The 25,420-nt window shown below is 42.6% G+C and overlaps 5 protein-coding genes across 8 annotated transcripts; 2 read left to right on the top strand and 3 right to left on the bottom strand.

The window, feature by feature from the left end:
* The first annotated feature begins 5,634 nt into the window (after positions 1-5,634).
* Positions 5,635-9,065, top strand: LOC129586658 (uncharacterized). The gene is made up of 10 exons (XM_055480017.1): positions 5,635-5,795; positions 5,853-5,999; positions 6,160-6,295; positions 6,355-6,580; positions 6,735-6,972; positions 7,076-7,555; positions 7,647-7,837; positions 7,966-8,134; positions 8,238-8,482; positions 8,658-9,065. The coding sequence occupies exons 1-10, from the start codon at positions 5,732-5,734 to the stop codon at positions 8,706-8,708; spliced, it is 1,947 nt and encodes a 648-aa protein (XP_055335992.1). The 5' UTR covers positions 5,635-5,731; the 3' UTR covers positions 8,709-9,065.
* A 175-nt stretch (positions 9,066-9,240) lies between these two features.
* Positions 9,241-10,939, top strand: LOC129598858 (serine/threonine-protein kinase 17A-like). Of its 2 annotated transcripts, XM_055496974.1 has the most exons (3): positions 9,241-9,798; positions 9,872-10,417; positions 10,484-10,939. In XM_055496974.1, exons 2-3 carry the CDS (start codon positions 10,210-10,212, stop codon positions 10,819-10,821), a joined length of 546 nt encoding a protein of 181 aa, XP_055352949.1. In that variant the 5' UTR covers positions 9,241-9,798; positions 9,872-10,209; the 3' UTR covers positions 10,822-10,939. The 2 variants fall into 2 exon arrangements, with proteins under 2 accessions (XP_055352949.1, XP_055353015.1); XM_055497040.1 differs by lacking the exon at positions 9,241-9,798 and having other exon boundaries at positions 9,822-10,417.
* A 4,588-nt stretch (positions 10,940-15,527) lies between these two features.
* Positions 15,528-17,255, bottom strand: LOC129592064 (C-type lectin mannose-binding isoform-like). The gene is made up of 5 exons (XM_055488049.1): positions 16,961-17,255; positions 16,706-16,809; positions 16,419-16,541; positions 16,127-16,267; positions 15,528-15,940 (listed from the first exon to the last, which is right to left on the bottom strand). The coding sequence occupies exons 1-5, from the start codon at positions 17,083-17,085 to the stop codon at positions 15,876-15,878; spliced, it is 558 nt and encodes a 185-aa protein (XP_055344024.1). The 5' UTR covers positions 17,086-17,255; the 3' UTR covers positions 15,528-15,875.
* Positions 17,256-18,106: 851 nt separating this feature from the next.
* On the bottom strand, positions 18,107-19,462 carry LOC129602628 (uncharacterized). Its single transcript, XM_055501708.1, has 2 exons — positions 19,179-19,462; positions 18,107-18,963 (listed from the first exon to the last, which is right to left on the bottom strand). Exons 1-2 carry the CDS (start codon positions 19,239-19,241, stop codon positions 18,484-18,486), a joined length of 543 nt encoding a protein of 180 aa, XP_055357683.1. The 5' UTR covers positions 19,242-19,462; the 3' UTR covers positions 18,107-18,483.
* Positions 19,463-20,006: 544 nt separating this feature from the next.
* LOC129598544 (potassium voltage-gated channel subfamily A member 2-like) lies at positions 20,007-24,424 on the bottom strand. 3 transcript variants are annotated; one of them, XM_055496686.1, is made up of 4 exons: positions 24,221-24,424; positions 21,474-22,622; positions 20,762-21,045; positions 20,007-20,417 (listed from the first exon to the last, which is right to left on the bottom strand). In XM_055496686.1, exons 2-4 carry the CDS (start codon positions 22,526-22,528, stop codon positions 20,209-20,211), a joined length of 1,548 nt encoding a protein of 515 aa, XP_055352661.1. In that variant the 5' UTR covers positions 22,529-22,622; positions 24,221-24,424; the 3' UTR covers positions 20,007-20,208. The 3 variants fall into 3 exon arrangements, with proteins under 3 accessions (XP_055352661.1, XP_055352584.1, XP_055352520.1); XM_055496609.1 differs by lacking the exon at positions 24,221-24,424 and adding an exon at positions 22,891-23,229; XM_055496545.1 differs by lacking the exon at positions 24,221-24,424 and adding an exon at positions 22,741-22,873.
* Between the last annotated feature and the right edge of the window lie 996 nt (positions 24,425-25,420).

The following is a 25,420-nucleotide window of genomic DNA, read 5'->3' as shown; positions in this document are numbered from 1 at the left end:
TTAATACATCTGACATGCTGTAGGCCCGGTACAGTATGTCGTTGTGGATGCTCGCGATACGCCTCATGGTTCCCGTTTCCGACATTCGCTTCATTCTGAAAGTTTAACGCATGTGTGAGATTGATAAGGGACACCTACGGAAACTGCGGGATTAACCAACGTTAACCAACGTACAGCGCTGATACTTTCAAATCCACATCTGATTGCAGCGGTATTTGATAAACGGAAATAAATGTATTATACGCGGGGTCCACGGCGGGAATAAAGCGCATCTTGCGAAATATCGGCTTCTCATCGGTAGTGAACACTGCGAGTTTGTCTTTTCGGCAAAGACCGGCTGCAGCTTGAACACGCGCATCGAACGGGGGCCGTGTATCGCCACGATGCATTCTGGCTATCAACGGTTTGAGGGTGGTGCTGTTCTAAATAATACCAGGAAAGCGTAAAATGTTTTCAACAGTCACAAATTCTAAGACAACCAAGATTGCAACCAAAACTTACAATCATGGTGCCTAAAATTAAGTTCTAGGTGTTAAGTGACATGTGGCGAGCAATTCCTTGTTAAAGTAGGGCGTTGTATTGACTGTATTAGGAGGGATTTCGGCATACTGTTTCACTATGATGTTTTGCGGATGCGACATACATATTGCCATCATGATCCGTATATTATGTCGTACTCCATTTAACAGAGCAAACTGTTTACTTTATCGTATGCATCGCATCTTTTATTGATGCACTTTTACACTGGTAACACAATACCATAAATTCAATTTCCGAGCTTGCCCCGGACAGGAGCAGAGGATCAAACTCCGACTGAACAAACTCCGACATACTATGGAAAGGAGGCATCTGCACCGATCCGGTTAAACTGGAGCTGACACGGGCCAACATGAAAGTTGTGCTCCAGTATGACGTCAGCAACCATACTACCACCGCGATCTGCGCTCCAGTAAAGCGTTGCGGCTTTTTAATGTCATCTGCAAAAAATAGCGGCGACGGTAAGCAGACATGAATCTACGCACTGTATAACGGATAGTGAAAAGGATACCTTGGCTAAAAAAGCTGGTAAGAGCAAGATACCCAATTCTCAGGCAGCTGAATCCCAGCATTAATGCTTTTTTGTCTGGATACTGTTGAGTTGTTACGTAGTTAACGAAGGTCAGCACACCCAGCAGGCAAACTGCGGCCAGTAGCAATAACGGCCAAAGGTCAGCCAACGGGACATAGAACAGTGCGTACATGATTGAATTGGCTACAGTAGCCGATTCCTTCTGCCATCGTTCATGTACGGCAATACTGTAGCTCCGAATGAAATAGGTGGACGCCATCTTGAAATGCTTTTCGCGTGCCGTTGTTACTGAATACGGACGAATGCTCATATTCGCGTAGCCCAGTAGCATTTCTGCTAGACCTCCGTAATATTCTCGACCGTCGGCCAAGGTGATGTTTGGGGAATCGGCGTTTTCGATGCGCAGGAAAATTCTAGTTAAACGTAATCACAATTCCATAGTCAGTATTTTTTACATTACGATAAAAACCGCTTGATGGTTTTTCACAATATGCTTTTCCCTCGTTATGCTTACAAATTACAATCAGCACACGTTATAATCACTCGATTACACTGCTAAAATAAACGAATCAACAAATGAAGTAGTGCTTTAATAACAACTTTCTTACCGAAGTCCCAGCTTTTCTCCAATTAACGCCAACAGACTGATAGAAATCCCGCAAAAACATCCGGAACCAGGCGGACTTTCAAAACTCCATGGCGGTTCATCTTTCACGCTGATGTTAAATACCCTTGCAAAGGTATAATCACTTCGCGATGACATTTGCATGTCATCGGCAAAGAATGCGCTGTTGCAGACAGTTAACTGTAAAACGTGGCAGCCGTGATAGATTACTTGCCGGTCCATTAATCTGGTGTGCGCATATGGACAGCCAAAAGGGTAAGCTAAAAAATCTGTATTTTTCCCTCGTGCAATAACCTAAACATTACTAGTGTTTGGGATACTGAACTGGGAAGTGGTTGAATTAACAGGTACGCACGCGGTTGAAATAACATGTAGATCACACGCAATGAAATGGATACTTCAGCAACAGAAAATCTGACAGCTGCACAATATTGTGAAGGTGCCTTGTACGTAAACTGAGATGTACGAGTTACGATGTTAATACGGTACGATTTAGGCTTTCAGGCAGCCTTGATTCAAATTAACGTTTCGTTAATTGTGCAATAACGCCGCACGTATAAGATAATAACAACATTAAATTCTTGTGTCGTTGACTCGGTTTGTCATTACTTAACATACGTACTGAACCGACCTTTAATACGCTGACGTTAAGTCACCGACTGAACTCCTTTCTCTCTCTTTCTTAACGGTTAAGCATTACTCAGTAACGTTGTGAATAAGCTTTCGCATTATGACGCTGTCTGGAGCGTTATCCTACGGTATACGGTATAACATGGACCGGGGCCGCAATACAAGAGTACATTAGCAGACCGTTTTGGTTAGATGAAGCTAGCTGCAGCTGAATGACCGGAAACATACCAGGAATTTTAGCTTTCTTCCGCAAAACCAGCAGTCGATAACAATTTACAATTTTAGTCAATTTTTTGTCCAGTATGGCTTTACAACTTTAGCCGTTCAGGTAATGCAACAAAAGGTCATTGTTGCTGCAATTTTTTGTAGCGGGATTGTTTAGCTTCGTACTTCAGTTCTAGCAGAAACAAGACAAAGGCGAGACACAACATCCCGGCCATTATGTAGCACACCGAGATTAAGGAATCCATTTGCATTGCTGAGTTCCCTTTCGTATGAGGTTGGGAACCCGGAGCAAACGGCACGCCGTGCGCAAAATACAAAATCTCCTTGTGCAGCCGAGCTAAGCGCTGCACAGTTCCTGTTTTGGCCATCCGCTGAATTCTGAAAACTTGCCTAACTTTGACGTATGCTGTTAAGCATGCAGTTTTAAGAGTCTTACACGTTTGTCAGCTTTGTGTCCATCGGAGAGCCAAGTGGCAGCTGGAACGTAGAAACAAAGCGATCGTATGCCGACTCGACGGCCACGACGAAACCCATCTTCTGAAACAAGGGTTTTTCGTCATTGCTGAAAACGGCTAGCTTCTCCGTTCTAGACAGAGCGGCAGCCGTTTCCATACGCCGTTCAAATGGTTGTCCGTAATCTGACTTCCGCATTCTTTCGAGCAGCGGTTTCAGGGCGGGACTATTCTGCAACCCAGCCGTTTTATAAAACGATATTATTGGTAGCCGGAGGTGAGCATTCAGCTCCCTACCATGAATTCCGCTTCTGAACTTCCCGTTGTCAGCAGCGGATAAAATTCGGACTGCACAAATCCCGGCATGGTATGAAACGGAGGTGTCAAATACGATGTTGACAAGCTCGACGTGACATTTGTCGTCACCAGCGTAGCAGCGTAATATGTGCAGATCAACCATATCACCACTACTACCTGGGCTCCAAGGAACCTCAGAGGTCTTTCGATGTTATCTAAAAGCAGTCATTTAAATGTCTTTTCCTACAATTCCGTAGCTGAGTACGATGACCTTTACCTTGACTCATAAGGCTGGCAAAAACATTGTAACTGTTTCGCATAAATACGCTAGCGAAAGAATCCGCTGTTCTTGCTGGCTTCGCCGGGTGCAAACGATTAGCCTTGCGGATGCTGTTTTTGTCCAATGTGTAGCGCACGAATATTAGCACACAAACAACGCACAGTCCTGCACTGACGATGGCAGTCCATACGACCAGCATTGGGGCGTAGAAAAACGCATAGATTATGGAGTCCGCGACCATCGCCGAATCAACCAGGCGGCGCTCGTGAACGGCAACTTTGTAACTGCGTAGTAAATAAGTGGGGACCATGGCGAAATGGTTGCGGCGTGTGACGGTTACGGAGTATGCTCGGATGCTCATGTTAACATATCCGAGCAGCAGTTCAGCTGGTGCGCCGGTGTATACGACGCCGTCCGGAGTTGTAAATCTGGAGGTGATCACGTCTTCGATATGCATAGAATACCTGCGACAGAATAGACAGCGTTTGCAAATCACAACAGAATAAACAGATCTGTCAGATATACAGCCCAATTGGTAAACTTTTCCTCAAACTTACTAAGTTTGAGGAAAAATTTATACATAGTGAGCGTGGTTGAATGCGCACTATACTTGCTGTGGATGAACTCGTATGTGAATGTTCATAGCCGAAACATTCTCATCTCTGTAAGGCTGTGTACGAGCCACATTCCTTGTTTCTCCTATTGAGTCAAAATTTTGAAATGAACTGTACACAATACATACAAATCTGAAGTGCACAATCGCATTACTATTTTTTCAATATGAACTCAAAATTGCAGCTTGGGCTGAAATTCACGCAAATCGGACTGGTGACGGTAACCAGCTAACTGGAAGAAACAGTTGCAATTAAGACGTACTGTTACTGATTACTTAGATACCTCAGATTCAGTTTTTGACCAATCAAAGCAAGTAATGTTATGGAAATCCCGCAAAAGCATCCTGAACCAGGCGGACTCTCGAAACTCCACGGTGGATCGTCCGTCACACTAATCTTAAAAACATTTTTCGCTGTGTAATTCCACGAAGAGCCAGTTTGATAAAGTCCGTAGGCGTCAGGACATAATGCCAATCTCAGAATCCGACAAGAGCTATAAAGTGTGTTTTTGTCCATAATATGTTCGACTCTTAACAGTCTGTACTTCTGTTATATTCTGGTAACTGTATTCTACCTTTATCTAGCCATAACTATGTACGTTCGAGCAAAATATTTCTTACTGACACTGTTCTGGCGTTAGTCGATACTTTTCAGAGACATCTCTCCCTGTTCCCCGTCTTCCCGATGCCTACCCGTAGAGCATTTGCATGGGCGTAGAGCAGTAGCCGACGAAGCGGTATAGCTCAGCGAATTTTGATATTGTTTAAACACTAAACTGTCCTTTCCTAATAGTACTATAATGGTTATTAATTTTGTGGTTTCTACGTCCTGCATATTGAGCAGAAAACTGAGAAAGGTCTGCGTAAATATAATTCACAGAACGTTTACTTCATTGAATTAATCCATAAGTATGGCATGTCAGGGATCTCGAGCATAGTACTCTGTACGTATTACTATAGAAGTACCGCAGGCGGTCTAAGAACAGCGAACAACGGATCTAGATATTCTCCCAGTGGAGCTGTTCCCTGAACAGAGGCCGCGTTCCCAGGAACTGCGTAGCTAAAAATACATAACGCAAACCGCATGAGTCATCTATCGTTTAGAGAGGTCACTACTGGGCAGAACCGCGTCACAAACGTATCAACCGTACAATATTTTTCGTGACAGTCAACATAAGGTTGAATGATTTACCCACATTAAAATACCCAAAATATCGTTTGAATAATAATGTATCAAATGCGCACAAGTCCCAAATTTTTCCTTTGCACAGCATTTTCCAAGCGTACATCTTCGTCAACGGCCGCTGTCGTGCACGCTTTCAAGCGGCAGGTTTATTAAGATTTGCTAACGCATTGCAGGATTTGGAGGGTTTAGCGAATTTTAAAAAGCCTTATTATGGATCACTTGAGTGCCACGAGACCATTCTACCGCTGACGGTCCAGTAAAGGCAACGCGAACGCGCATATCCCAGAAGTCTGTGCGGCTAGCTGCTGTACTGTAGATCGTTTGCTATATGCTGGTCACTTTAAACAGCCGAAAATGTGGAAATTAGTGTTGACAACCTTGTGCTTCTTCCTGAGCTTGCAGGAAGCGTTAGCCGATGGTAAACGAAATATCAGTATTACTTGACGATCTTTATCACGGCAGGTTTTTTTTACAGTTATTTCCATGGACGGCGAAGCGCCATCCGAAGAAGTGAACAAGCGTAACGCCCATCATGTTCAACGCGGATTATTCTTTACTATCGACCTTTACTGGCGCTGGCCGGATCCTAATGAAATTTTATTTTACATTGACCCATACTACAGTACGTATAAATCGTTTAATACTGGCCAGCTATATAAAAGAGCGACTTTATTCACTAGTATTAATTACTCTGCACTTTCCACTAATCTGAATTTGTCATTGGACTATGTACTCGTAGTTCATGAACTTAATTTACCGAATATATTACTTAAATTCAAAAGGTCCAAAGGAACAGTACTGGATCCGACAATCGGCTGCTTTTATTGAACGCGATCTACTGGGATGCATCCGGCTTAGAGAGACCGATGGTCGCGATCGCCGGCCCAAGATAAAGGTCACTCCGTTCCTGCACAATAAGTAAAGTAATCAGTTCAGGCCAAGGTGCGTTTGAGGATTTAAATTATGTGATGTTTTAGCCGACCGGAACAGTACTGCAAAGCCTTTCCCGGGTTCCGTCATAGCTTCGCGCAAAAAGGTCGCGACCAGTTGTTTGTCGTACCGCGTGGACCGGATAGTTGTCTAAATGAGACATTGGTCGGATTGATGAAAGGCTGGGCCATCACTCTGGGTCGCTTGAATGAACATCAGCGTTGGGATCGCAACGAGTATATCCGTTTGCATCCGGAAAATATCGACTTTCCGGTAAACATAATATCTGCAACCATTAAACGACTTTATCATTCATTATTATTAAAATAAAATTCTAGAGATAGACTTAACTTTATATATACCGCAATACTTTGAAATACATAGATAACATAATAGTATAATTATTACACATTGTACCTATTGTTAGGAAGCATACAAACGATACGATTTCTTACAAGCGTACTTGGAAAACTTTTGGATGGGTCTACCGTACGACACCTGCAGTATCACGCACAACCGTCCGACCGCCTTCGCCCGACCGGGCAGCATTGCTTTCTCCTTCCGTCGGGGTCCGCAAGCCGTGCCCGATATTCCACGACTGAGCCAAACCGACTGTCAGCTGATCAGTCATATGTACGGCTGTAATCCTCGTATCTGCCGCTACTGTAAGCAGTAAGCACATCAAGAACAAACTGTCTTTCCCAAAACCTCCCTTATATCTCATATATGTATTCTGAAATGCGGTACATGTTTTAAATTAATGATTAGGGGATTGCGAAGCTGAGCGGTGGAACACCTCATGGGCAAACACTCCAAAAACCACAACCCGCGTGACTACGACACTGTCTACCGCCCGCCCGTCAACGTCCACAACGCGTCTGAATTCAACGACACCTACGACCACGACTCGCCCAACGACAACGACAGCTCGCCCAACGACCACAACGGCGGCGATTGTCACCAGCACCACACGAGCGACTGTTAGCGGTTCGACGTCGAAGCCCAGTGTTTCCAGTACACCGGCCGTGACGACAACAGCACAATCAACATCCACGCCGTCGACTTCTACGACAACGGCGACCACGTCGACCACCACTTCAACGGCCGCGCCGACAACGACTACAACGGTTACCACCACCACCCCCGCTCCGCAGTGCACACTGCAATCTTTTTGCCAGGGAAACATCGACGAGTCGTCCTTCCTTTTGGGACCGTACTCACCGTACCAGACGTACTTGTTGTATTCCGGTAAAGAAAGTGGTTACTATTTGTACTTATGCCGGTTTCGAAAGAATCGCTTGCATTCTAAACGTAACGAAGCTGTGAATTCTTTTTATAGGCAATTGCATTATGGAATACACTGTTAACTGGACCACCAATATCCTGAATCCCATTGGTGACCCTGAGTTACTGACCGAGTACTTCCCGCCGCCCGGCGGACCAACCCTCGTCCCGCCGGTGAATCCAGTTTTTCTGAACAGAAATCAGACAAACACCACGGATGGATTTGATTTAAACTTGATTAACAATGTAAGATTATAAGTACCTGGGCTGTTTTCATTTTTGTGCCTTATAACTGGCATGATTCGCAACTAAATTAACTTCATAATAATATAGCACTATTTTCGTTCTACTCATACATTTTACCTCCGCCGCAGAACGGAGCCAGCCTTCTGCATTGCCCAACCAATGGTTTGTTTGACACGCATGCCGCCAGTTGTCCAACGCCTTCCGGCCCGAATTCGATTGCAGGAACGGCCGGGCTTACCAGTATATCCTCAATGTTGAACGTTGGTGATTTTAAAACGTATCACTATGTTGTGGACAGTAAGTCGTCATTTAGAAAAATCTCAATGTCATAAATTTCTCTGTTTATTTCAGATGCATCAGCACAACTTTTTCCGTACTTATTTCTCTACACTCTTTGCAGGCTCCAAAAAAGAAATCAAATTAATGGACCCCAATTTCCAAAGCACTCTACAAACCACGCAAGGTTTACTCGCCGGACAAAAGCAAATCGCCAGTATTACGGCTATACAGATCCTTATGGACGAGGTGGATATACATCCGATTGTCATGGGCATCGTTGGCACTGGTGACGATGGGAAAACGTACGCAGGCGTTGTTAATATGCCGATTGTGGCGCATCCAAACGTTCCACTCTCTCCTATCGAGGTAATTAAAAAGTAAATTAGAATTAGTGTAATGTATGTAAAATTGGTGCGGTCTCGGAGTAAGTGTTGGTTTGCGTACATGCGCCTGTGTACGTAAGCGTGGAAAGGGAATTGTAGCAGCCAGAATTTTCGAGTGTCTATTTTATTTTGAGTATGACAATAATTTTTGCTTGCAGTGGTACAACGGTACAAGCGCGTTGCTTTCAACGAGAATCGAGGGATGCTAAGTAGATACACGTTTACCCTGATCGCCACTGCGTTTTGTTGCTGCTCTGTAATCCGGCCATTCTAACAAGATTATTTTCTCTCATAATAATTTCTGATTTTCCAGCGCTCCAGTTCATGTTGGCCTGTTCTATTAAAAACTGTTGCCTTGTTGAGTTAAATAAAATTTTTGGGTTTTTAGGCTACAGGTTCAGATAAATAATCATGGTTCAGAAAATTTGTCAGCTGATGATGCGTAGAGATATATTATTATTACGAAAGTTTACAATTTGGCCGTATTGATAGCAGAAGTCCAATGCACCGTCAAAACTGGGCGGCTCATTCAAACGGGCATATCAATAAAAATGCAGTCACAGTGAGTCATTGAATTTCAACGATTGTCTACAAAGAACAAATACAATGGATTCATTAATTGTTTAAGGATATCTCTAATCAGGAAATAACAATCCAAATTATTTGAGAACTGCGGTACAAATATGGTATAAATGCTGTCAATTGGTCAAAGTAACTATCCAGAACATTAAGCTTACTTTGTTACCGTAATTAATTTTTCCAGTAAATAGCAAGAGATTCTGATTATATAGTGCTCACTTGTGATCGTTTTTAAAATTAAAAGCTCTTTACTGCTGCACTAGCTGTTCAGGTTTTATACGTGAAAGATTCCTTATTTTTTATTTTTTAATGGATTACTTTTATTGGATTACTTTTACTTAGTTACTTTTGCTGACAAAAGCATTATCGGCAATTATATATGACATTCTACTAAATACTGGCATATACTGTATATACGTAACGAAATTAATATTCATTGTCGTTAAAAAAATAGCGGAACGCATAGAACCTAACTGAAATTGTACAGCTTTTACCATTTACTTCTTCCACAGGTTTTCAGTACTATACACAATACACAAAATTAATGAGCGATCACCAGGACGCCGTAAAGGCACCAAAAATGGCGCAAATCTAATGATATCCGCAGTCATTACATATTGTCTCAGCGGAATTAATAATCAGAAAGGCGGCCCATTCGTTAGAAATGAGGCTATCGCGTCCACATGCCACCAAACGTCTACTTTCACTCAGTGCTGAAAAGTGCGTGAACTGGTGTTGTAGAAATAAGGCTTAGTAGCCAAAGTTAACAATGCAATCTTATCGTTTTATTTAGCACCCGCATTGATGGATCTCAGCTTTTTGAAAGGACTTTTATCATGGCACAAACACTTGGAGACAGTGTTTCTATTCGTGTTCTATTACAGTGTCATCACAAGTCTATATAAGGACTGTTTGCATAAATACTACCTCATTTCACTACAACTGGATGACAACAACTACAACACATATTACGTACTCGCCAGTGCTGTTAAAAGGGGCCACACCAAGCTGAATTACACCATGTACCCGTGATGACGAACCAGAGCCCAGATGTCCAAAAGATCCTTGTGGAGATTCGTCCACCTGACTTCCTAACCCACCGTCCGGCTCCGCTTCATATTTACAGCACGAATGTTTTCTCTGTTGAGCATGGAGACAGACGCTTTGTTATTAAGGAACTCATCGCCGAGTCCAAAAGAATTCCTATCGGTCATACTGGAGGCAGAAATGCTGATCAAAAACATCCGCCAAGATAACGTTATTCGCTACTATGGCTTGCACGTTGCCGGCTGTATTGGCGGTAAAGTGCATTACCTTTTGGCGCTAGGGCATTGTACAGGTAAGTACGTTCATTTTGTTTATACAGTTTGACCGATAATGCTTGTACGATAAGAGATTGTTGCAGGCGGCAATCTACTCGAATGGGCCATACAATCACGCTTTAGACAGAATTTCGAACACCGCAAAATAGGCCGTATTCTTCGAGATGTTCTTCAAGGTTTGGACTATTTACATCAACACGATCTGCAGTTGATCCACTGCGATATTAAACCGCAAAACCTGGTGTTCCATATGCCAGAAGGTCGCATCGTTATCATCGATTTTGAGGGTGTCGCCGTAGGACGACAGTTGAAATCGGAAAAGGTCACCAATGCCTACACGCCTAGTTACGCCGCGCCTGAGCTGCTACGCGTACTGGGCGACATAGACGACAATCAAGGAAGAAATTTCCGGAAAGATTGATGTATGGAGTGTTGGTTGTGTGGGCATCGTGCTGGTTACCGGAAAGGCACCGGTTATCTGTGAATGGCGAGACGGTGGTGAGGGCCTTGTTGTGCACAAAGGCATTACTCCGGTTATGTTCCACGTCGGTCGACGTCTCGCTAAGCCTAAACTGCCACCACTGGATCGAAAGGTCGTGGCTAATCGGCTGCTGTTAGAACTGATTGAGTCATGTTTGGAATTCGACACCGAACATCGTCCAACTGCTGCCCAACTGCTGCAGCATCCCTATTTTGATCAGAGTGAGTAAAGGTCACCGTGCAGCTCAGATTTTTAATGTGCTTAGTTTGTGATGCTCATATAGTTGCTGTGATCTGCTTGATCTGCTTTGCAAATGTGATAAACATTTCTTGTTATTAGCCTATTATAATCAATCCGATAGTTTGTCCTTTTGCAGATATCTTTTCATTGATTTTGTTTGCGAAATCATTGATTCAATCATTCTTTTCCGTTGACGCTTTGTACCACCGATAAATTCATCTAACTGTATCGAGTTGCTGATAGTAAACAACACATAGCATTCTTTCCGTTATACCTTATTCTACGTAAAAAAGTCAGTCTGCCGCATCAGAGTGTCACATTTCTTTATTGCAAAATCCAGTGTTCATATCATTATACTAAATTTCTCGCCACGAAATTGCGAAGAGTGAAATAACAATAACCATGTGCTTGTACTTTTGAGTAAAGCTGGTTTTTTGAATTGCTATCTGCAGTAGTAGGTAATTTTAAAAAAACCCAGATTTACCCAAAAGTACGCGTATTGCGAATGCATGGCTGATAAGCGTTTACTGCACGGCGCAGATTTGATGGTAAATTCACATGATGTAAAGAGTCTGCATTAAGTTTATCAGCTACGATGGAAATTTGTATAACGAGTCTATGCTGCAAGTAAAACACTTCGCGATAGCTTTATTCGGCTTGTTGTTTCGAAAGCGGCATCGGTTGAGCATCGAAATTGCAAATAGTAATTTATCATTTAAATTCGGCAAACAGAACGTTCTCCCAGAGTGCGGTAATTCATTCAAGCAGAGTTCATAACAATCCTTGAATCTGCGGCGGTTTTGTTGAGTATCTCTTGGTTGATCGTCTGCTGTTGCTACTTCCGATACAAATTCCGGTAAAAACTCTAGTTCAACTCTGCCCCGGTGACAGCGGGAATCCGTGGTCGCAGATCTCTCAGTTCGGCACACCACAAGTATCGAAATTGTATATCGGTGTGTGCATGTTGTCCTATAAGAACTTATTAATCACTAGCAAGCACAATTTGGGTAATTCATTTCACCGTACGTATTCTGCCTGCTACCGAATATCCACACTGACTGAACGATGAACCTAAGCTCTTAAACGGAATCGTTTCTCCAAAAAGATTCTCCATCCACGTAATCGCCATCGAACGCCGGATCACCGGTCAAGGGATTACACACAAAGTCACTGTTTAGCAGTGCAGCAGCAGTCGGTCGTTTCTCCGGATCATACTGGAAACACTGACTGAAGAACTCCAATAAAACGGAATTATTCTGGCAAAATCGCCGGTATTCCGGTCGCGAGTCCCCATTGCCCACGTGCAGCGTAATGGCGACAAAAGCGTTCTTGTCCTGATTTATCAAAATATCTTCTTCTTTCCGTCTTCGGTATAACATCGGATCATTTCCGCTTAGTACATACACGCACCAGCAACCAAGACCCCAGATATCGGAGCACCTGGCTGTTTCTAGGTTTGTTCTCTCCACACCGCGTAGTACCTCCGGGGCACTGTACAGCAGGCTCCGTATCGCCTGCTCCGGATGCTTCTTCAAGTATCTTTCATCGATCTCACGCTCGACGCGTTCTTGGAAGCTGACAGTGCCGGCTTCGCTAATCAGCAGCAAATCCGGCCGGAATTCAAAACCGGCTTTGCCCTGAAGGTGAAGAGATCCAGCCCTTCCAAAACCGGTTTTAGCAGCCTGCACAGTAATTCCAGGCGACCGGAACAGCCGCGCTGCTGGGATACCAGCTGTTCGGTATTTCGCATGCTATCTCCGTCTGTAACAATTTGAATGCGTAGATTATAAAGTGTTCAAAAAAACCGCGTTTTCAACCGCGTTTACTTTGCCTGGTTTTACATTTATGGATGCATTGATAAAATTAATACGTTTGCTTACCAATTCTTTCTGCTCCGTCAGTTTCGTCAAGAGCTGCGCCTGCTGGCCTCCTGCTGGATTTCTTGTTGCTGACCCTACACAAAAGAAAATGAGCGTACCACTTCGGCATGACAACTGTAGTCTGTAATCCTTTTACGTCCAACTCTTTCGCTAAATCGCACTGTTACAATAGTGTTAGGAAAAATTGAAAGTACTCTGCAAAACATTGGATGAAACCGAATCGTTGTTTTGCCAATCATTTTTATAACATTTCTTTGTTTTTATGAAGCATTGAACTCTGCCGGCAGTGAGATAACAGCTCTAAACTATCAGCAGTTCATATTTGAATTTTATGAACTGCACGCTGATACATTTTCATAGATGGGATAATTGATCGACCCAATTTAAATACGCGTACCCACCACGCTTTGCCTATGGCCTCTGTAATAAACCCACAAAAATGCCAATGACCCTTGAAAGTAGTCATACACTATATAACTTGATACTATAACTTGAAAGTACTATATAACTTGATACTTGGACCCAGTACAGTGTAAACTGTAGGAGATTACATCATTTGCCTGCATGCTGATATAGTCGTATTATTATATTTATGTTGTACATGAATTGTACGTTGTCTCAATAAATTATATTATTGTCCTTCCTGATACCTACCAACGCTTAGTACTTGTGTGCTGCGTGCCTGCGTGCAGTAGGCACGCAGTTGTGGTTGGCAACTTGGCAGTTGTTATTCCTCGTGATTCCATTTTCTGTTAAGTATCCTTCTACGTACTTATATCATTTTATTTAGTGTCTAGCCCAATAGACATGCGGTTAAAATTTTAACTTATCGTCGACGGGAATACCTACTCTAGTAACTACCTGCGAAATGCAAAATAAAATCACCAGCATGATTTTAATCACCATACACCTCAACTGGTCATCGTAATAACGTAAGGATTTGGTTTATTGCATGCTTGATTGAACCAAAACCTCCACAGATCATAAACTTAATCAAAAATACTTTAATTAAACGCCAGATCCAGCTGAGGCAAATAAAACGGTAGCATCTTTTACATTTACATCTGCAACGGCATTGATAGTCAACAGATATTACATTCGACAATTTAGTGACTCGTTTCGGAAAAAGGCACTTTCTAAAAGCGCTGCGGCCGATGGTCGATCCTCGGGAAATAGCGGAAACACTGTGCAAATAACTCCTCCAAAGTGGCATAATCTTGACAGAATCGCCGGTACTCCGGTCGGCTGTCTCCGTTGCCAACGTGCATGGTTACCGCCACGAAAGGGTTTTTATCCTGGTTTAGCGAGACTTCTTCGCCTTTGCGCAAACGATAAACAACCGGGTCACTACCGGTCAGAATGTACAAACATAGACAAGCAAAACTCCAGATATCAGATGAAGCAGCTACTTCCGGGTTGTCTGCATCGGTCCCACGCAGCATTTCCGGCGAACTGTAAAGCAGGCTTCGGAATGCCTGGTCTGAGTGTCGTTTCGAAACTTTTTCCTCCATTTCGTTCTCCGGACGCTCTTGCAATACGACAGTTCCGGCTTCACTGAGCATCATCCGATCTGGTCGAAATTCAAATCCAGTTTGCCCTTGCTCATGGAAATTTCGCAAATTTTCCAAAATAGGCATTGCGAGTGTTTGTAGCAGTTCCATGCGATCAAGCGGCGTTGAGTGCAGTGAAACCAATTCTTCGACATTTTTGCAGGTCGGATGACCTGCCAAATATGCAGTTAAATCAGTATACGGTAACCATTAAGTAGCATCAATATCCAAATCAGTTATTAAACGAGCAGCTTATATGATGAAAAATATAGTGGCGACAAAAGCCGAAAATGTATTTTACCGGAACTGTGTGTCGATTCCTCACTGTTTGTGGACGACGATCTGGACCGTCCAGTAGATGGTCGTTTGCTTCGTACCTTATTCATAATGGCCCGAGGCAAATTCACCCTTAACCATTTCTTCATAGTAAACTTTGTGTCGAGCGAGGTGCTTTATAGAGGAAATATATAGCGGTAAGTTATCATCGTAAGTTATTTTGCATCCGCCTTGATACAGTTATGAATAAAGTAAGTCGATTTTGTTTGCCGTACTACCACTAATTTCTCATTCTAGCATGTCTCTAGCCTCTACCGCGATAGTTCTCTATCATCCAAACCATCACTTGACAGATTTGTCCCAAAAACAAAAACATGAACTACTGGTATAAATCTGAGAAACGGGAGTAAGCAAACTCTAAGAGATAAGATAGAGAAATTCTCACATGTGGGCATGTCAATGCCAAACAACCGTAGGAGCACTAATGGCAGGGTATCTTCTGTTTACTAGCGAAATCTGTGCAGTTATTGCAGTACATCAATAAAACGAAACATCTTTTTGTCTGCATTCGTGTATTAACCGTTAAACAGTATAAGTACATAACAATATTGCAAAATTGATAACGATTGCGTACGTGGGCCATTAAATCTCATGATGAAGTCATTTTACATCATTCACATCTCATGACGGCCCAGCCGCAGTGTTCATGTACGGTGGAAGTTTATATTTTTATTTTCAGGGCCCAACCTTCGCAAGCTGGTATGTACCGTATTATTGTTCCATAAATCTCGATTATTACGGACTATACAGGTAAATTGAGACCAGAACCACAGCACACTGTGGACCTCGTTAGCTAACCAAAAGATTTTCATAATTATACACGTGAAGTTATAACCTGGTGACATTATTCTGCTTATCTTGGACACTCGCCACAAAAAATGGAATTTGCTACAAGGTCATAAGAAGAATGCAGGTCACGTTCCAGCAACTTGTCAGTATAAAAGAAGCACTTGGAGACATTTACTTGTAGTTCCAGAAAAGAAATTTACTAAGCATTTACAAAACAGCTGAACAGCGTAATGGCGAGGCTGCATAAAATCAGTGTCGCAGTTCCTGTAATGAAAGCATGAGAATCAGTTCTTATTGCGCTAACTGCGCTTGAGGTTAAATATTCATGCTCACGCTACAAACGTTTACAGTATTTAAGAGAACAAGAGTAAAAACGCTGCGCGATAGATCCGCTACCAATACTTTCCTGTTGGAAATAAACCTACTTAAAATTTAGAATTGATTGTATACCTTGGATAGATACACCGGCATCGATTTCACACAATGGACTGCCGCTATGTGTGCAATTCCAGAATCCAAATCCATTTCCATTGGCATCGAAGCCCATGCAGTTTTCATTAATCTGCACTCTGGACTCCAGATTGTGCACCACTTTAAATTAATCAGTTTAATTGACTACGTCTTCCAGTAATATACAAATTATGTTTAGTGTCTGCGGCGCTGCGCGCAGTATAGGATAATTCATTTTCTCATATTTACGCAGACACTAATAATATTAAACTGTAATATTACAGTGTCTTACTCTCATTGAACTCTGGATCATCCGCTTCTTTTCCGGTGGATGGGTTCATGTACGTGGTCTTAGTAGAATGCGGTCGTATCATGCCCAACCATGGTCCAAGCGGCCACTTTCCCAAAGATTTCACTAAGGAAGTTGTTCATTATGAAAGGAGAGCAGTTTCAGTGTAATATTTTACGATTAGTATAATGGGAACAACATTTGCATAGATTATATGGAATGTGAAGTATTATAAGCAGCTTTTCGCGCAATGATTGTGTAAATATGACCTAAAACACTATTTTACGTACCTGTATCGCGGAGGAAGTAATATTCCGCCATACTGTTAATTTCCGCCAAATGAGCGTTTGGTCCAAACATTTTACAAAACGCAGCCGTTTCCCAAAAATTTCCCCTTTAAAATAAAAAATTTGGAGAATTAAAAAGGTGAATGAATTCTACTCAACGGCTATTACTTCTCGACAGCTGGCGCGCTCAAAAATTTATAATGGCTTTTTTAGACAATAGCCTACTGGTATACCCTGATCGATTAACACAAAACGTACCCAGGAAAATCAGTTGCAAAAAAATAACAATTACTGCCGAATTTCATCCACATATCCGGGCATTGCCCACACAGCGCGGTTTTGTATAATATGGCAAACAAGCCGGTAAATAAGGTAACCTTCATTATGATTTGAGAGAACGCACAAAAGCGCGTGTATAAGGGAACAATATTAACTGACAGAATAAGTGTAGAATATTTTTACTTAACAATTTACACGTAGATGGGAATTTTTAAAAATTTGTTTGACCGTGGTTGGTATCGCGGTTGGAAACCTTTAACTTGTTCATACCGAATTTTTATCAATTATCAATCACATATCAGCACCAATCATGCGGTCTGAAATGCCAAGATGCGGTTTGGTGATTACGGCTAACCTTGGTTTTTATATACCACAAAAGCCGCAGACCGAACCTGCATGGACCTTGCACTCTTCCAGTATGATGCTCACACGAGAAATAACGAGAATACATCCAGGCAGTTTTGGATACAAAACATTGGAGAACGAATATTCCGAACTACCAACTAAATTGTTTATACCAGCTTTATAATTAATAGATACACTATATATACAAAAGATTCTAATTGCGGAAACTGATTTATGCTGGCAAACAATTGACAATGATTAAAAGGTACCTTAATTTATATATCGAACTATACAGAGTAGCTATTTTTTGCGGCGAAACACGGTATATGCGTGCATACGTGTCACGCTGTATTGTATATACGTACGCTTCAGCCTTCAATATACCTACTAGTAGCTTGTGATGCAGTGCTATAAAATTCATCTGTGGCATTAATAGGCAGCGACTTATTCAACGATTCCCAAAAAATTTATTAGGATTGATCGACCACAAAACTTAAAACATTCAATTGACATTACGGGTTCGGCTGATTTTTGTTGTATATCAAGCTGATAATTAACGGGCATTTTATTGTATTCTGCACTGCATTCACAGTATCTATATGAATAACTACATGGACGTAATGCTGACAGTAGTTTTTAAACACCGATGGGAATGAACAACGGTTTCGTAACATTCATCTGCAGACAGATTAGGATAACATATACTTATGCTTTAGTCTACATGAAAACATATATTATTCAATAGCGGACAGTGGTGTGCATGATAAACGGTACACAGCACCTGCCTAATGGACTCCATTTTGTCCATACAGTTCATTGTTGTGAATAAATGAATTTCCGCGGAAATAAAATTCAGTATGAGCACAAATATTTCATACACGCCAAAAGCATAGTAAAAATTGCAAATTATATACGTATGACACGTGCATGAAATTGTAAGCATTTGAAAATTACAGTAAATGCAAATCGGCCTTGATAAGTACATGACTTCCGCGCTGCTTGATATGCTGCATAAAGAGTAAACTCGCAAGACATATAAAATGGAAGTATTTTCCTATGATTGAGTGCCCATTACAATTTATATATACAAAATCATGATATTTTGATATCATTTTTGGCATGAGAAACCAGCCTATCCTCGCGGCTGCATAGTTGGATTATTCGCTTTCCAGCTTCTTTTTGGCGGTATCCCAGGTTTTCTCTTCTTCATTGGTCTTATACGGTGACTCCGGTGTCAGAGTGGGATCCTCCTCTGGATACTCGTAGTCCTTCTCCAAATTCTCCCGACGCGCCCGAGTCTCCTCGGTGACCTTGTACGGTTCTTCGGGGGTGAGCCGACCACTTTCTGCTTTCGCCGGCGGCACCCATTCGGCATCCTCGTACTCAAAGTCCCGCTGCAGATTTTCCGGACGGGAGCGCGTCTCGTCGCTCATTTTGTACGGAGACTCCGGGGTGGTGTCCGTTTTCTGGCGCTTGGTGGTCTCCGTGTAGTCGTAGTCACGGTCCAGGTTCTCCTTGCGGATACGGGTCTCGTCGCTGGATTTGTACGGGGACTCCGGTTTCATGGCGGCGAGTTCGTCCTGCTCGCGTTCGCGGTCCAATTGTTCGCGACGGTCCTCACTATCGGAGTGGGACACCTTACAAAAAAATTTCACAGTGCTTATATGCATTTCCTAAAAACGGTTAATTTTCCACCGTCTTTCCTAATCATATTCTCAGCAGTGGTACTCACAAAAACTTGGCATGCAATCGTATTATTATTATAAACATGTGCAAAACATCATCAGCTATTTAGATTATAGCTAATTAATTTAATTGCTGATAAACAATGATCCACTTCATCTCGACATACCTTTTTTGTTGTGGGAGAGGTAGTAACAAGCACTTCCTCTCGAACACTTTCCACGGATTCCATAATTGCAGGATTTGCAGGTAATCTCTACACGGATCTCCTTAATCAAATGCCGCCTTAGGTCAAAGTCAAATTAACAGCCTGTATATACCGTAGCCTCTCGATAATGTGTTAGCACCAGGGAATTTAAGGGATCAGAATGTCATGTCAATTAGAAACCGCGTTTCTAATCGAAAATCAAGAAACATTTTTGGAGTTAGTGAAATCTGGCTGCGGATAACGCAGCTAGGGCGCCTGGATCTATGCGGCATAGTGTTAAGGCCACGGATACGGATCGATAATCTCGGTACGTGCAGGCTCTCCACTTCCTATAGCATGCTCACATCCCTTAACATGAGTGCGGATCATCATTTCCGCTCGCATTACATACACAGTCTACCCATAGCGGATGACGCGCAAGTGGATGCAGTGGAAATAGCAATTTAGAGCGCATAATAACAATGTTCCGAGTACTGCGCAATGAGTGCATGCTACGAAAAATCGCATTATCACCAGTAACAAGTACCGGGAACGGGAGAGCAAGCGGTAAAATTAATAGTTCAATATACCATTTAACCGGTACTCGTCGCAGAATGTACTGCATTTGCTTCAAAATCTGATGTTTTCCTTCGCTTTTTGCCTCTCAGTGTAGATAATTACGCGAAAGGAAATGAAAAGGCTGTTTCGAAGCAGCGAAAAAAGTGTCATATTATTATTATCTTATAGAAGAACTTATTATAGGACATATTTCAATGCAATAATCATGACCGAAGGCGTATATAATATGAATCAAATAATTAAGGCGCAAAGTTTTGTCATCAACATCCGTTCATTAAAGCATTTCCGCGTTCACCACGGTCCCGAGTAAAACAGTTTGTAAAAAATACGTTAGCTAAACGTTAGTTAAAGGCCAAAATTCGAACAGTGTTTTACTCGGGGGTACACGTTAATGCTAACAACTAACAAGGTTGGTGGGTCACTCAGAGTAATTTTAGGCCTCGCTTTCCTTCGTCGTTTCATCGACAATCACAGCTTCGTCGATTCTGAGGGGAACAACCAGAAGCGATCCATTGGACATTTTCGTGGCATATTCGCCGGTCTTCATCTGGCGTTGGCGCATTTTCGTGAAGGCAGTCAGACATTTCTTTCGCTCCTTCACCTCCTGAAAAACCTCGTCCAGCTTTTCTAGATCTTGTGCACCTTAAAAATGCAAAGATGTGTTTTTAAAAAAAAACGAAGTGGGATACGTAACGAGTACGCAATATTAGTGGGTAAACATATAATAAACATGCAAAAAATTGGCGCCTTAGAGGCTTAGAAAAATTATTACAGTATTACTACCACGATGGTTTTATTGTAATTTCATCACTCAGTTATTGCAATCTGCCAGTCTGGAAATTGGTAAGACTAAGAACCCACCGAAACTTTAGCCACTAATCTACGATACTCGTATCTACTCGTATCTGTAGTATTATACTACATGTCTTCAAAATGGTCGGGAACTCAACGACTGACTCTTCATCAGTTCTGTTCACGTTACTCACGATAGAAAAAATGTTCAAAGTGCGCCACTATCACCGGCACCATGAACGACAGACCCAGAATCCCACATAAGGCACAAAATCCACCGACGATTTTCCCACCAATAGATACCGGCACAACATCTCCATAGCCAACGGTGGTCCACGTGATAATCGCCCACCAAAAACCAGCCGGAATACTGGTGAACTTCGTCTCCTGACCACTGCCCAGTTCGGCGTAATAAACAGCCGCACTGAATACGATCACTCCTATGGACACCACGACCAACATGAGGCCGACTTCGTACCTGGAAAAAACAAAACTTTTTAAATCATGTTGCAGGCTTCTCTGAATAAGGGACCAAGCTGTCATTCCATATTTTCCGAGTATTGAAGCCACTATACTACGACAATCTTCAAATTTCTTGCTCTTCATGTCGAGAAGTTCGCAGTAAAGTGGTATGTGCATCTCTAATTAAATTACTCACGATTACTTACCATTTCTTTAGCGAATATTACTTGTCGATATTAAATTTTGCTCTTATGTGCGTATATGTAATTACTTTTTCGGTACGAAATGCACGACAGTATCGTGACGTAGCTCCTGATTTTATCGCGATAATTACATTTTTCCTTTAAGAGCATGCCGAGAATCCCGATGAACGGAAATATGAAGGCATGGCTGTTTTAATAATATAAAGTAATAGGTAATCGAACAGGGTGTACAGTATCATACCTTGCGGCTCGTAAGGTCATGGCCAAGGTCTGCAGTCCATTGGAATACCGGCCCAGCTTAAACACTCTGAATATCTTAATCACCCGTAAAATGCGTAGAATCGTCAACAACATGACTTTGGACGGCTCCCCGGCAATGTGTTCCTGAGGCGAATTCAGCGCCAAATCAATGAAGTACGGCATAATCGATAGTATATCGATAATATTCATCCCATTCAGGAAAAACCGGTTCTTCAGTGGGCTGACACTGAAGCGGATCACCAGGTCCAGAGTGAACCAGATCGTGCACAAGGTCTCCACGATGAAGAACGGATTGGAGACATTATTCTCGCCCCAGCTATCAACATTAATGGCTAATGTCCCATTAACAAATACATCGCGGGTCTGGTACTCGGGTAGTGTCTGAATGCAGAATGTCACCACCGCCATCAACACCATGAGTACGTTCACCACCGCGATGATCCGCGCGGCCCAGCAGCTGTCCGTTGTCTCGAATATCTTCCATATATAGCGTTGTAATGGATTCTTCGGCAGTAGTACATGCTCGCGCAGTAGCCCCTCCCCTTCGAGAAACTCATTAATGACCTCTTCGCCCACTTCATAGAAGAACAACTCCCGAACAAACTTCTGGATCGGCACGTTATGCGGACGGTACAGCGGCTCACCGGTCTGGTACAGCTCGAAGATGGGATCGAAACAAGCGCGATTCCGATCGAAGAAATATTCCTTCGTGTTAGGATTGAAGTAGCGATCACGTTTCACCGGATCGCCTAACAACGTTCCAGGAAACCGATTCAGTGTGCTGATTAGCGTCTCGTACCGCTTCCCGCCGACGTTAATCACCGCTGTCTCGTAAAGGTCATGCCGTGGTGTCGGCACTAAACTGGAGCTATTGGATGGATCGTAGGGATAACCGAAGCAATAAGGGACATGTGGGCATACATAACCGATTTCGAGATCATTGACGTTGCTGTGGTCAAAGGTCGAGCGGCGTTTTGAGATAGCTTTAAGAGGCGACGCGGTGCGGCGCCGAAACAGAGTGCTAGACGGTGGCATGTTGGATGTCTCCTCGTTCGAGTCGAAAACGTGGGGATGCTGACGGGATTTCTTGTATTTGACCTGCGGGCGCGGAAAGGAGTTCCGGCTGGTTCTGAAAGAATACGAATCGCGGTTAACAGGAGCTGAATCATTACCAAATCCCACGCGAGTGATCATTTTTCCGAGCTGCACTATGAAAAGCGTGTTTAGTTAAAAATCAAGCTACAAACCTTTTCACACAGGGAAGCGACATTTTTATATGCAAAGACCGAAGACACAACGGCAAAGTTCATAGTACAGCGCATAAAGTTTATGACCGCATACGACTAATCAAAGTAATAAAACTAGGATGGCACAGTTCTGCTGGTATGATTAAATACCTTAGCATCGCGTCGTCTTATACAACGCGTGACGCTGCGCCAACGCACGCACAAATTCTGAAAGGACTTCTTAAGAACTTTTTCGCATAACGGCTGTTACGCGACGTTTCGGCGTAGAGATCGGATGTCTTACATACGTATATTTCATTTATTTCTCGGGTGTCACGATGTGTCAAAACCGAAATCATAAACGCTTCCTGTTTGACCAATAGGCAGCCCACTCATTTACACGCCATGCAAAAAAACACATCAAACCGCCAAACAACAAACGGAGAGACAGAAATTACAGGATCTTCCTAAAAACATCCCGCGCAACAGCACATCCGCCTGCTGATTTCGTACACACACTCACACTCACCAACTGACAGATGAATGCAATTCCTTCACACTGCCGCTTCCCGCGCCGTACACATGTCAGATGGGACAAGTGAGTGGTGTAAAGATGGTAATAATAATTACCGCGCGCGCAACGGTACACATGCGTCACAGCGAATGCCGGGGGTTTATAATACATTAATCAGCTCTTTCCGCAGTAGATCGGGGCATCTGTGTGTGTTCTCTTGCAGCCTCTCATCATGCAATAAATATTCAACACATATATACACAGAGTTATCTGCGGAGCTGTTTAAAAGGATCCTTTCAGTGGCCGGCGCGAACGCCATTTCCGATGATATGCGAATGGGGCAATCATAAAAATGAGGGCGTGCGAAAATATGCAGTTAATATTCGGACTTTCCTGAAAAATGATGAGTGCACTTTTCCTGTGAAACGGATTGACTAGAGCGCGTAACATTGTATACCCATGCAGCGATGATTCGATCGGCACATGAAATTTGATTACACCAAGGTCACGGCACTCCCCCTAAGCGATTGGCCAAAGTGACTAATGTTGTGACGATTAACCGGGAAAGGTTAATAAATTATATGGCATTTAGCGTTCAATTTGCCGGTAATTACCCACGCACTGCTCTTGACATGGAAAAAGGTCAGCATAGTTTTCAGCATACAGTAATTTAATCCAGTTATTATTTTTAATATTCTTCGTACAAAACTGACGTTATAAGAGAAATAAAAAAAGTCAAACTAAACTATGATTAACGCTCTTGGTATTGGGACAAATAAACACTTCAGCTCGGAAGCCACTTCACGGCGCCAATAATAAACATCGGAGAAACGCTAAAATTATCGACAGTCCCGCTCTCGTTACACACAGACAGTGTGTATTTTTGCAGCCGTTTTTATAATTCTGACGTTAGCATGTCTTAAGAAAAGACCGTAAAAACAGGCAGTAACATTATTTGTATGGGTTACAGCTGGTGTGATTACATACCTCTTGTTACACGATCAAGCGTTGCGTAAAAACCACCCAGAACTCCGTCGTCATGTCCATGTATACTTTGGTATCACATGCAAGCGCCGTATCAAAATTAACGATGAATGCCAATATCTGTATAATCCATTTTATTCCCGCCGGAAACGGCTTTTTATATACCGGCATATTTCAAATTCCAGTCCTTAATGACGAATAAAATATAGGGAGAAATTTCTCCCCAAACGCACCGTGCGTGACCGACAATTAAGTCCCCGAATATGAATATTAACAAAAATCATTTTTTCTGTACCGCACAATGGTACGTGCAGAAGAATGGCGACAAAGACAAAGTCAAATCTATTCGTCTGGCAGCGACCAAGTGGGAATTGAATTCCTTAAAGGAATTCTATAAGAATAACATTATACGGTACAATATGCACCGACGTCACCATGCGCTATGCACACATACACACATATATGCACACAAACACAGGAGTTAACCAATGCGATATCACTTGTAATTCATGAGATGCCGGCAATGGGCACTTGTTCATCCATCTGCTACTGTCTCAAGCCATCCACAACGCGCAATTGTACCACTGGACAATGTTTACACAGTTTTTTCCCCTAACCAATTATCCATACTTTCTTATAAAATTTCTTCTTCTGTAAATTTTTTTGCTTGGCGTTGTAAGACGAAAAATCTTGAGCAGTGTCTGTCAGATGTCACGTTGACCTTTTGTCTGCGGGTAAATAATTAGTTCTTTGTTACAATAGAAATCACCAACCGCCAATCTTTTGACGGTATCTCGTCAGGCGTTAAATTGCCGGGCAGATCGATGGAGCAAAAATAAAGGCTGGCCGATTCCCCATGAAAAGTGGATAAATGGGCTGATGGTCCTGGGTAAATTTTATTGATTCTGTGCTGTATATGCGGTGTTGTTTTATCATGTTGGCCATTGGGATATAAAAAGGGGGTGAAATCGGAAAATATGCATATTACATGATCGATATACGACATTCTACGCAATGTACACACTGACTGCCGGGATGGACGGAGATGGTGGTTCTTATGCGTCGCGGTTAAGAAACTTTGCGAGGGTCCATGATTTCTTGACGTACATTCAATCTACATCCCTAATTATGTTAAGCCGATGCAGTGCGTGTTTATTTACTGTCGACAAACCATGTTCCGCTTTTGATGACGCAGTGTGACTG

Source organism: Paramacrobiotus metropolitanus, unplaced genomic scaffold, assembly GCF_019649055.1.
Source record: "Paramacrobiotus metropolitanus isolate TYO unplaced genomic scaffold, Prichtersi_v1.0 Parri_scaffold0000001, whole genome shotgun sequence".
Classification (NCBI taxonomy): domain Eukaryota; kingdom Metazoa; phylum Tardigrada; class Eutardigrada; order Parachela; family Macrobiotidae; genus Paramacrobiotus; species Paramacrobiotus metropolitanus.
This window is presented reverse-complemented; position numbering and strand designations above follow the sequence as displayed.

Coding starts and splice junctions, on each gene's coding strand:
- LOC129598544 (XM_055496545.1), bottom strand. CDS start 22,763: ATGTCGCTTCCCTGTGTGAAAAG. Junction 21,046..21,473: donor ATGACCTTACGAGCCGCAAG/GTATGATACTGT, acceptor TGTTTTTTCCAG/GTACGAAGTCGGCCTCATGT. Junction 20,418..20,761: donor CTTTGAACATTTTTTCTATC/GTGAGTAACGTG, acceptor TGCATTTTTAAG/GTGCACAAGATCTAGAAAAG.
- LOC129602628 (XM_055501708.1), bottom strand. CDS start 19,241: ATGGAATCCGTGGAAAGTGTTCGAGAGGAAGTGCTTGTTACTACCTCT. Junction 18,964..19,178: donor CCTCTCCCACAACAAAAAAG/GTATGTCGAGAT, acceptor TTTTTTTGTAAG/GTGTCCCACTCCGATAGTGA.
- LOC129598858 (XM_055496974.1), top strand. CDS start 10,210: ATGTTTTCTCTGTTGAGCATGGAGACAGACGCTTTGTTATTAAGGAAC. Junction 10,418..10,483: donor GGCGCTAGGGCATTGTACAG/GTAAGTACGTTC, acceptor AGATTGTTGCAG/GCGGCAATCTACTCGAATGG.
- LOC129586658 (XM_055480017.1), top strand. CDS start 5,732: ATGTGGAAATTAGTGTTGACAACCTTGTGCTTCTTCCTGAGCTTGCAG. Junction 5,796..5,852: donor GCAGGAAGCGTTAGCCGATG/GTAAACGAAATA, acceptor TTTTTTTTACAG/TTATTTCCATGGACGGCGAA. Junction 6,296..6,354: donor ACTCCGTTCCTGCACAATAA/GTAAAGTAATCA, acceptor GTGATGTTTTAG/CCGACCGGAACAGTACTGCA.
- LOC129592064 (XM_055488049.1), bottom strand. CDS start 17,085: ATGAAGGTTACCTTATTTACCGGCTTGTTTGCCATATTATACAAAACC. Junction 16,268..16,418: donor TGATCCAGAGTTCAATGAGA/GTAAGACACTGT, acceptor ATTAATTTAAAG/TGGTGCACAATCTGGAGTCC. Junction 15,941..16,126: donor TGCCGGTGTATCTATCCAAG/GTATACAATCAA, acceptor CTTTCATTACAG/GAACTGCGACACTGATTTTA.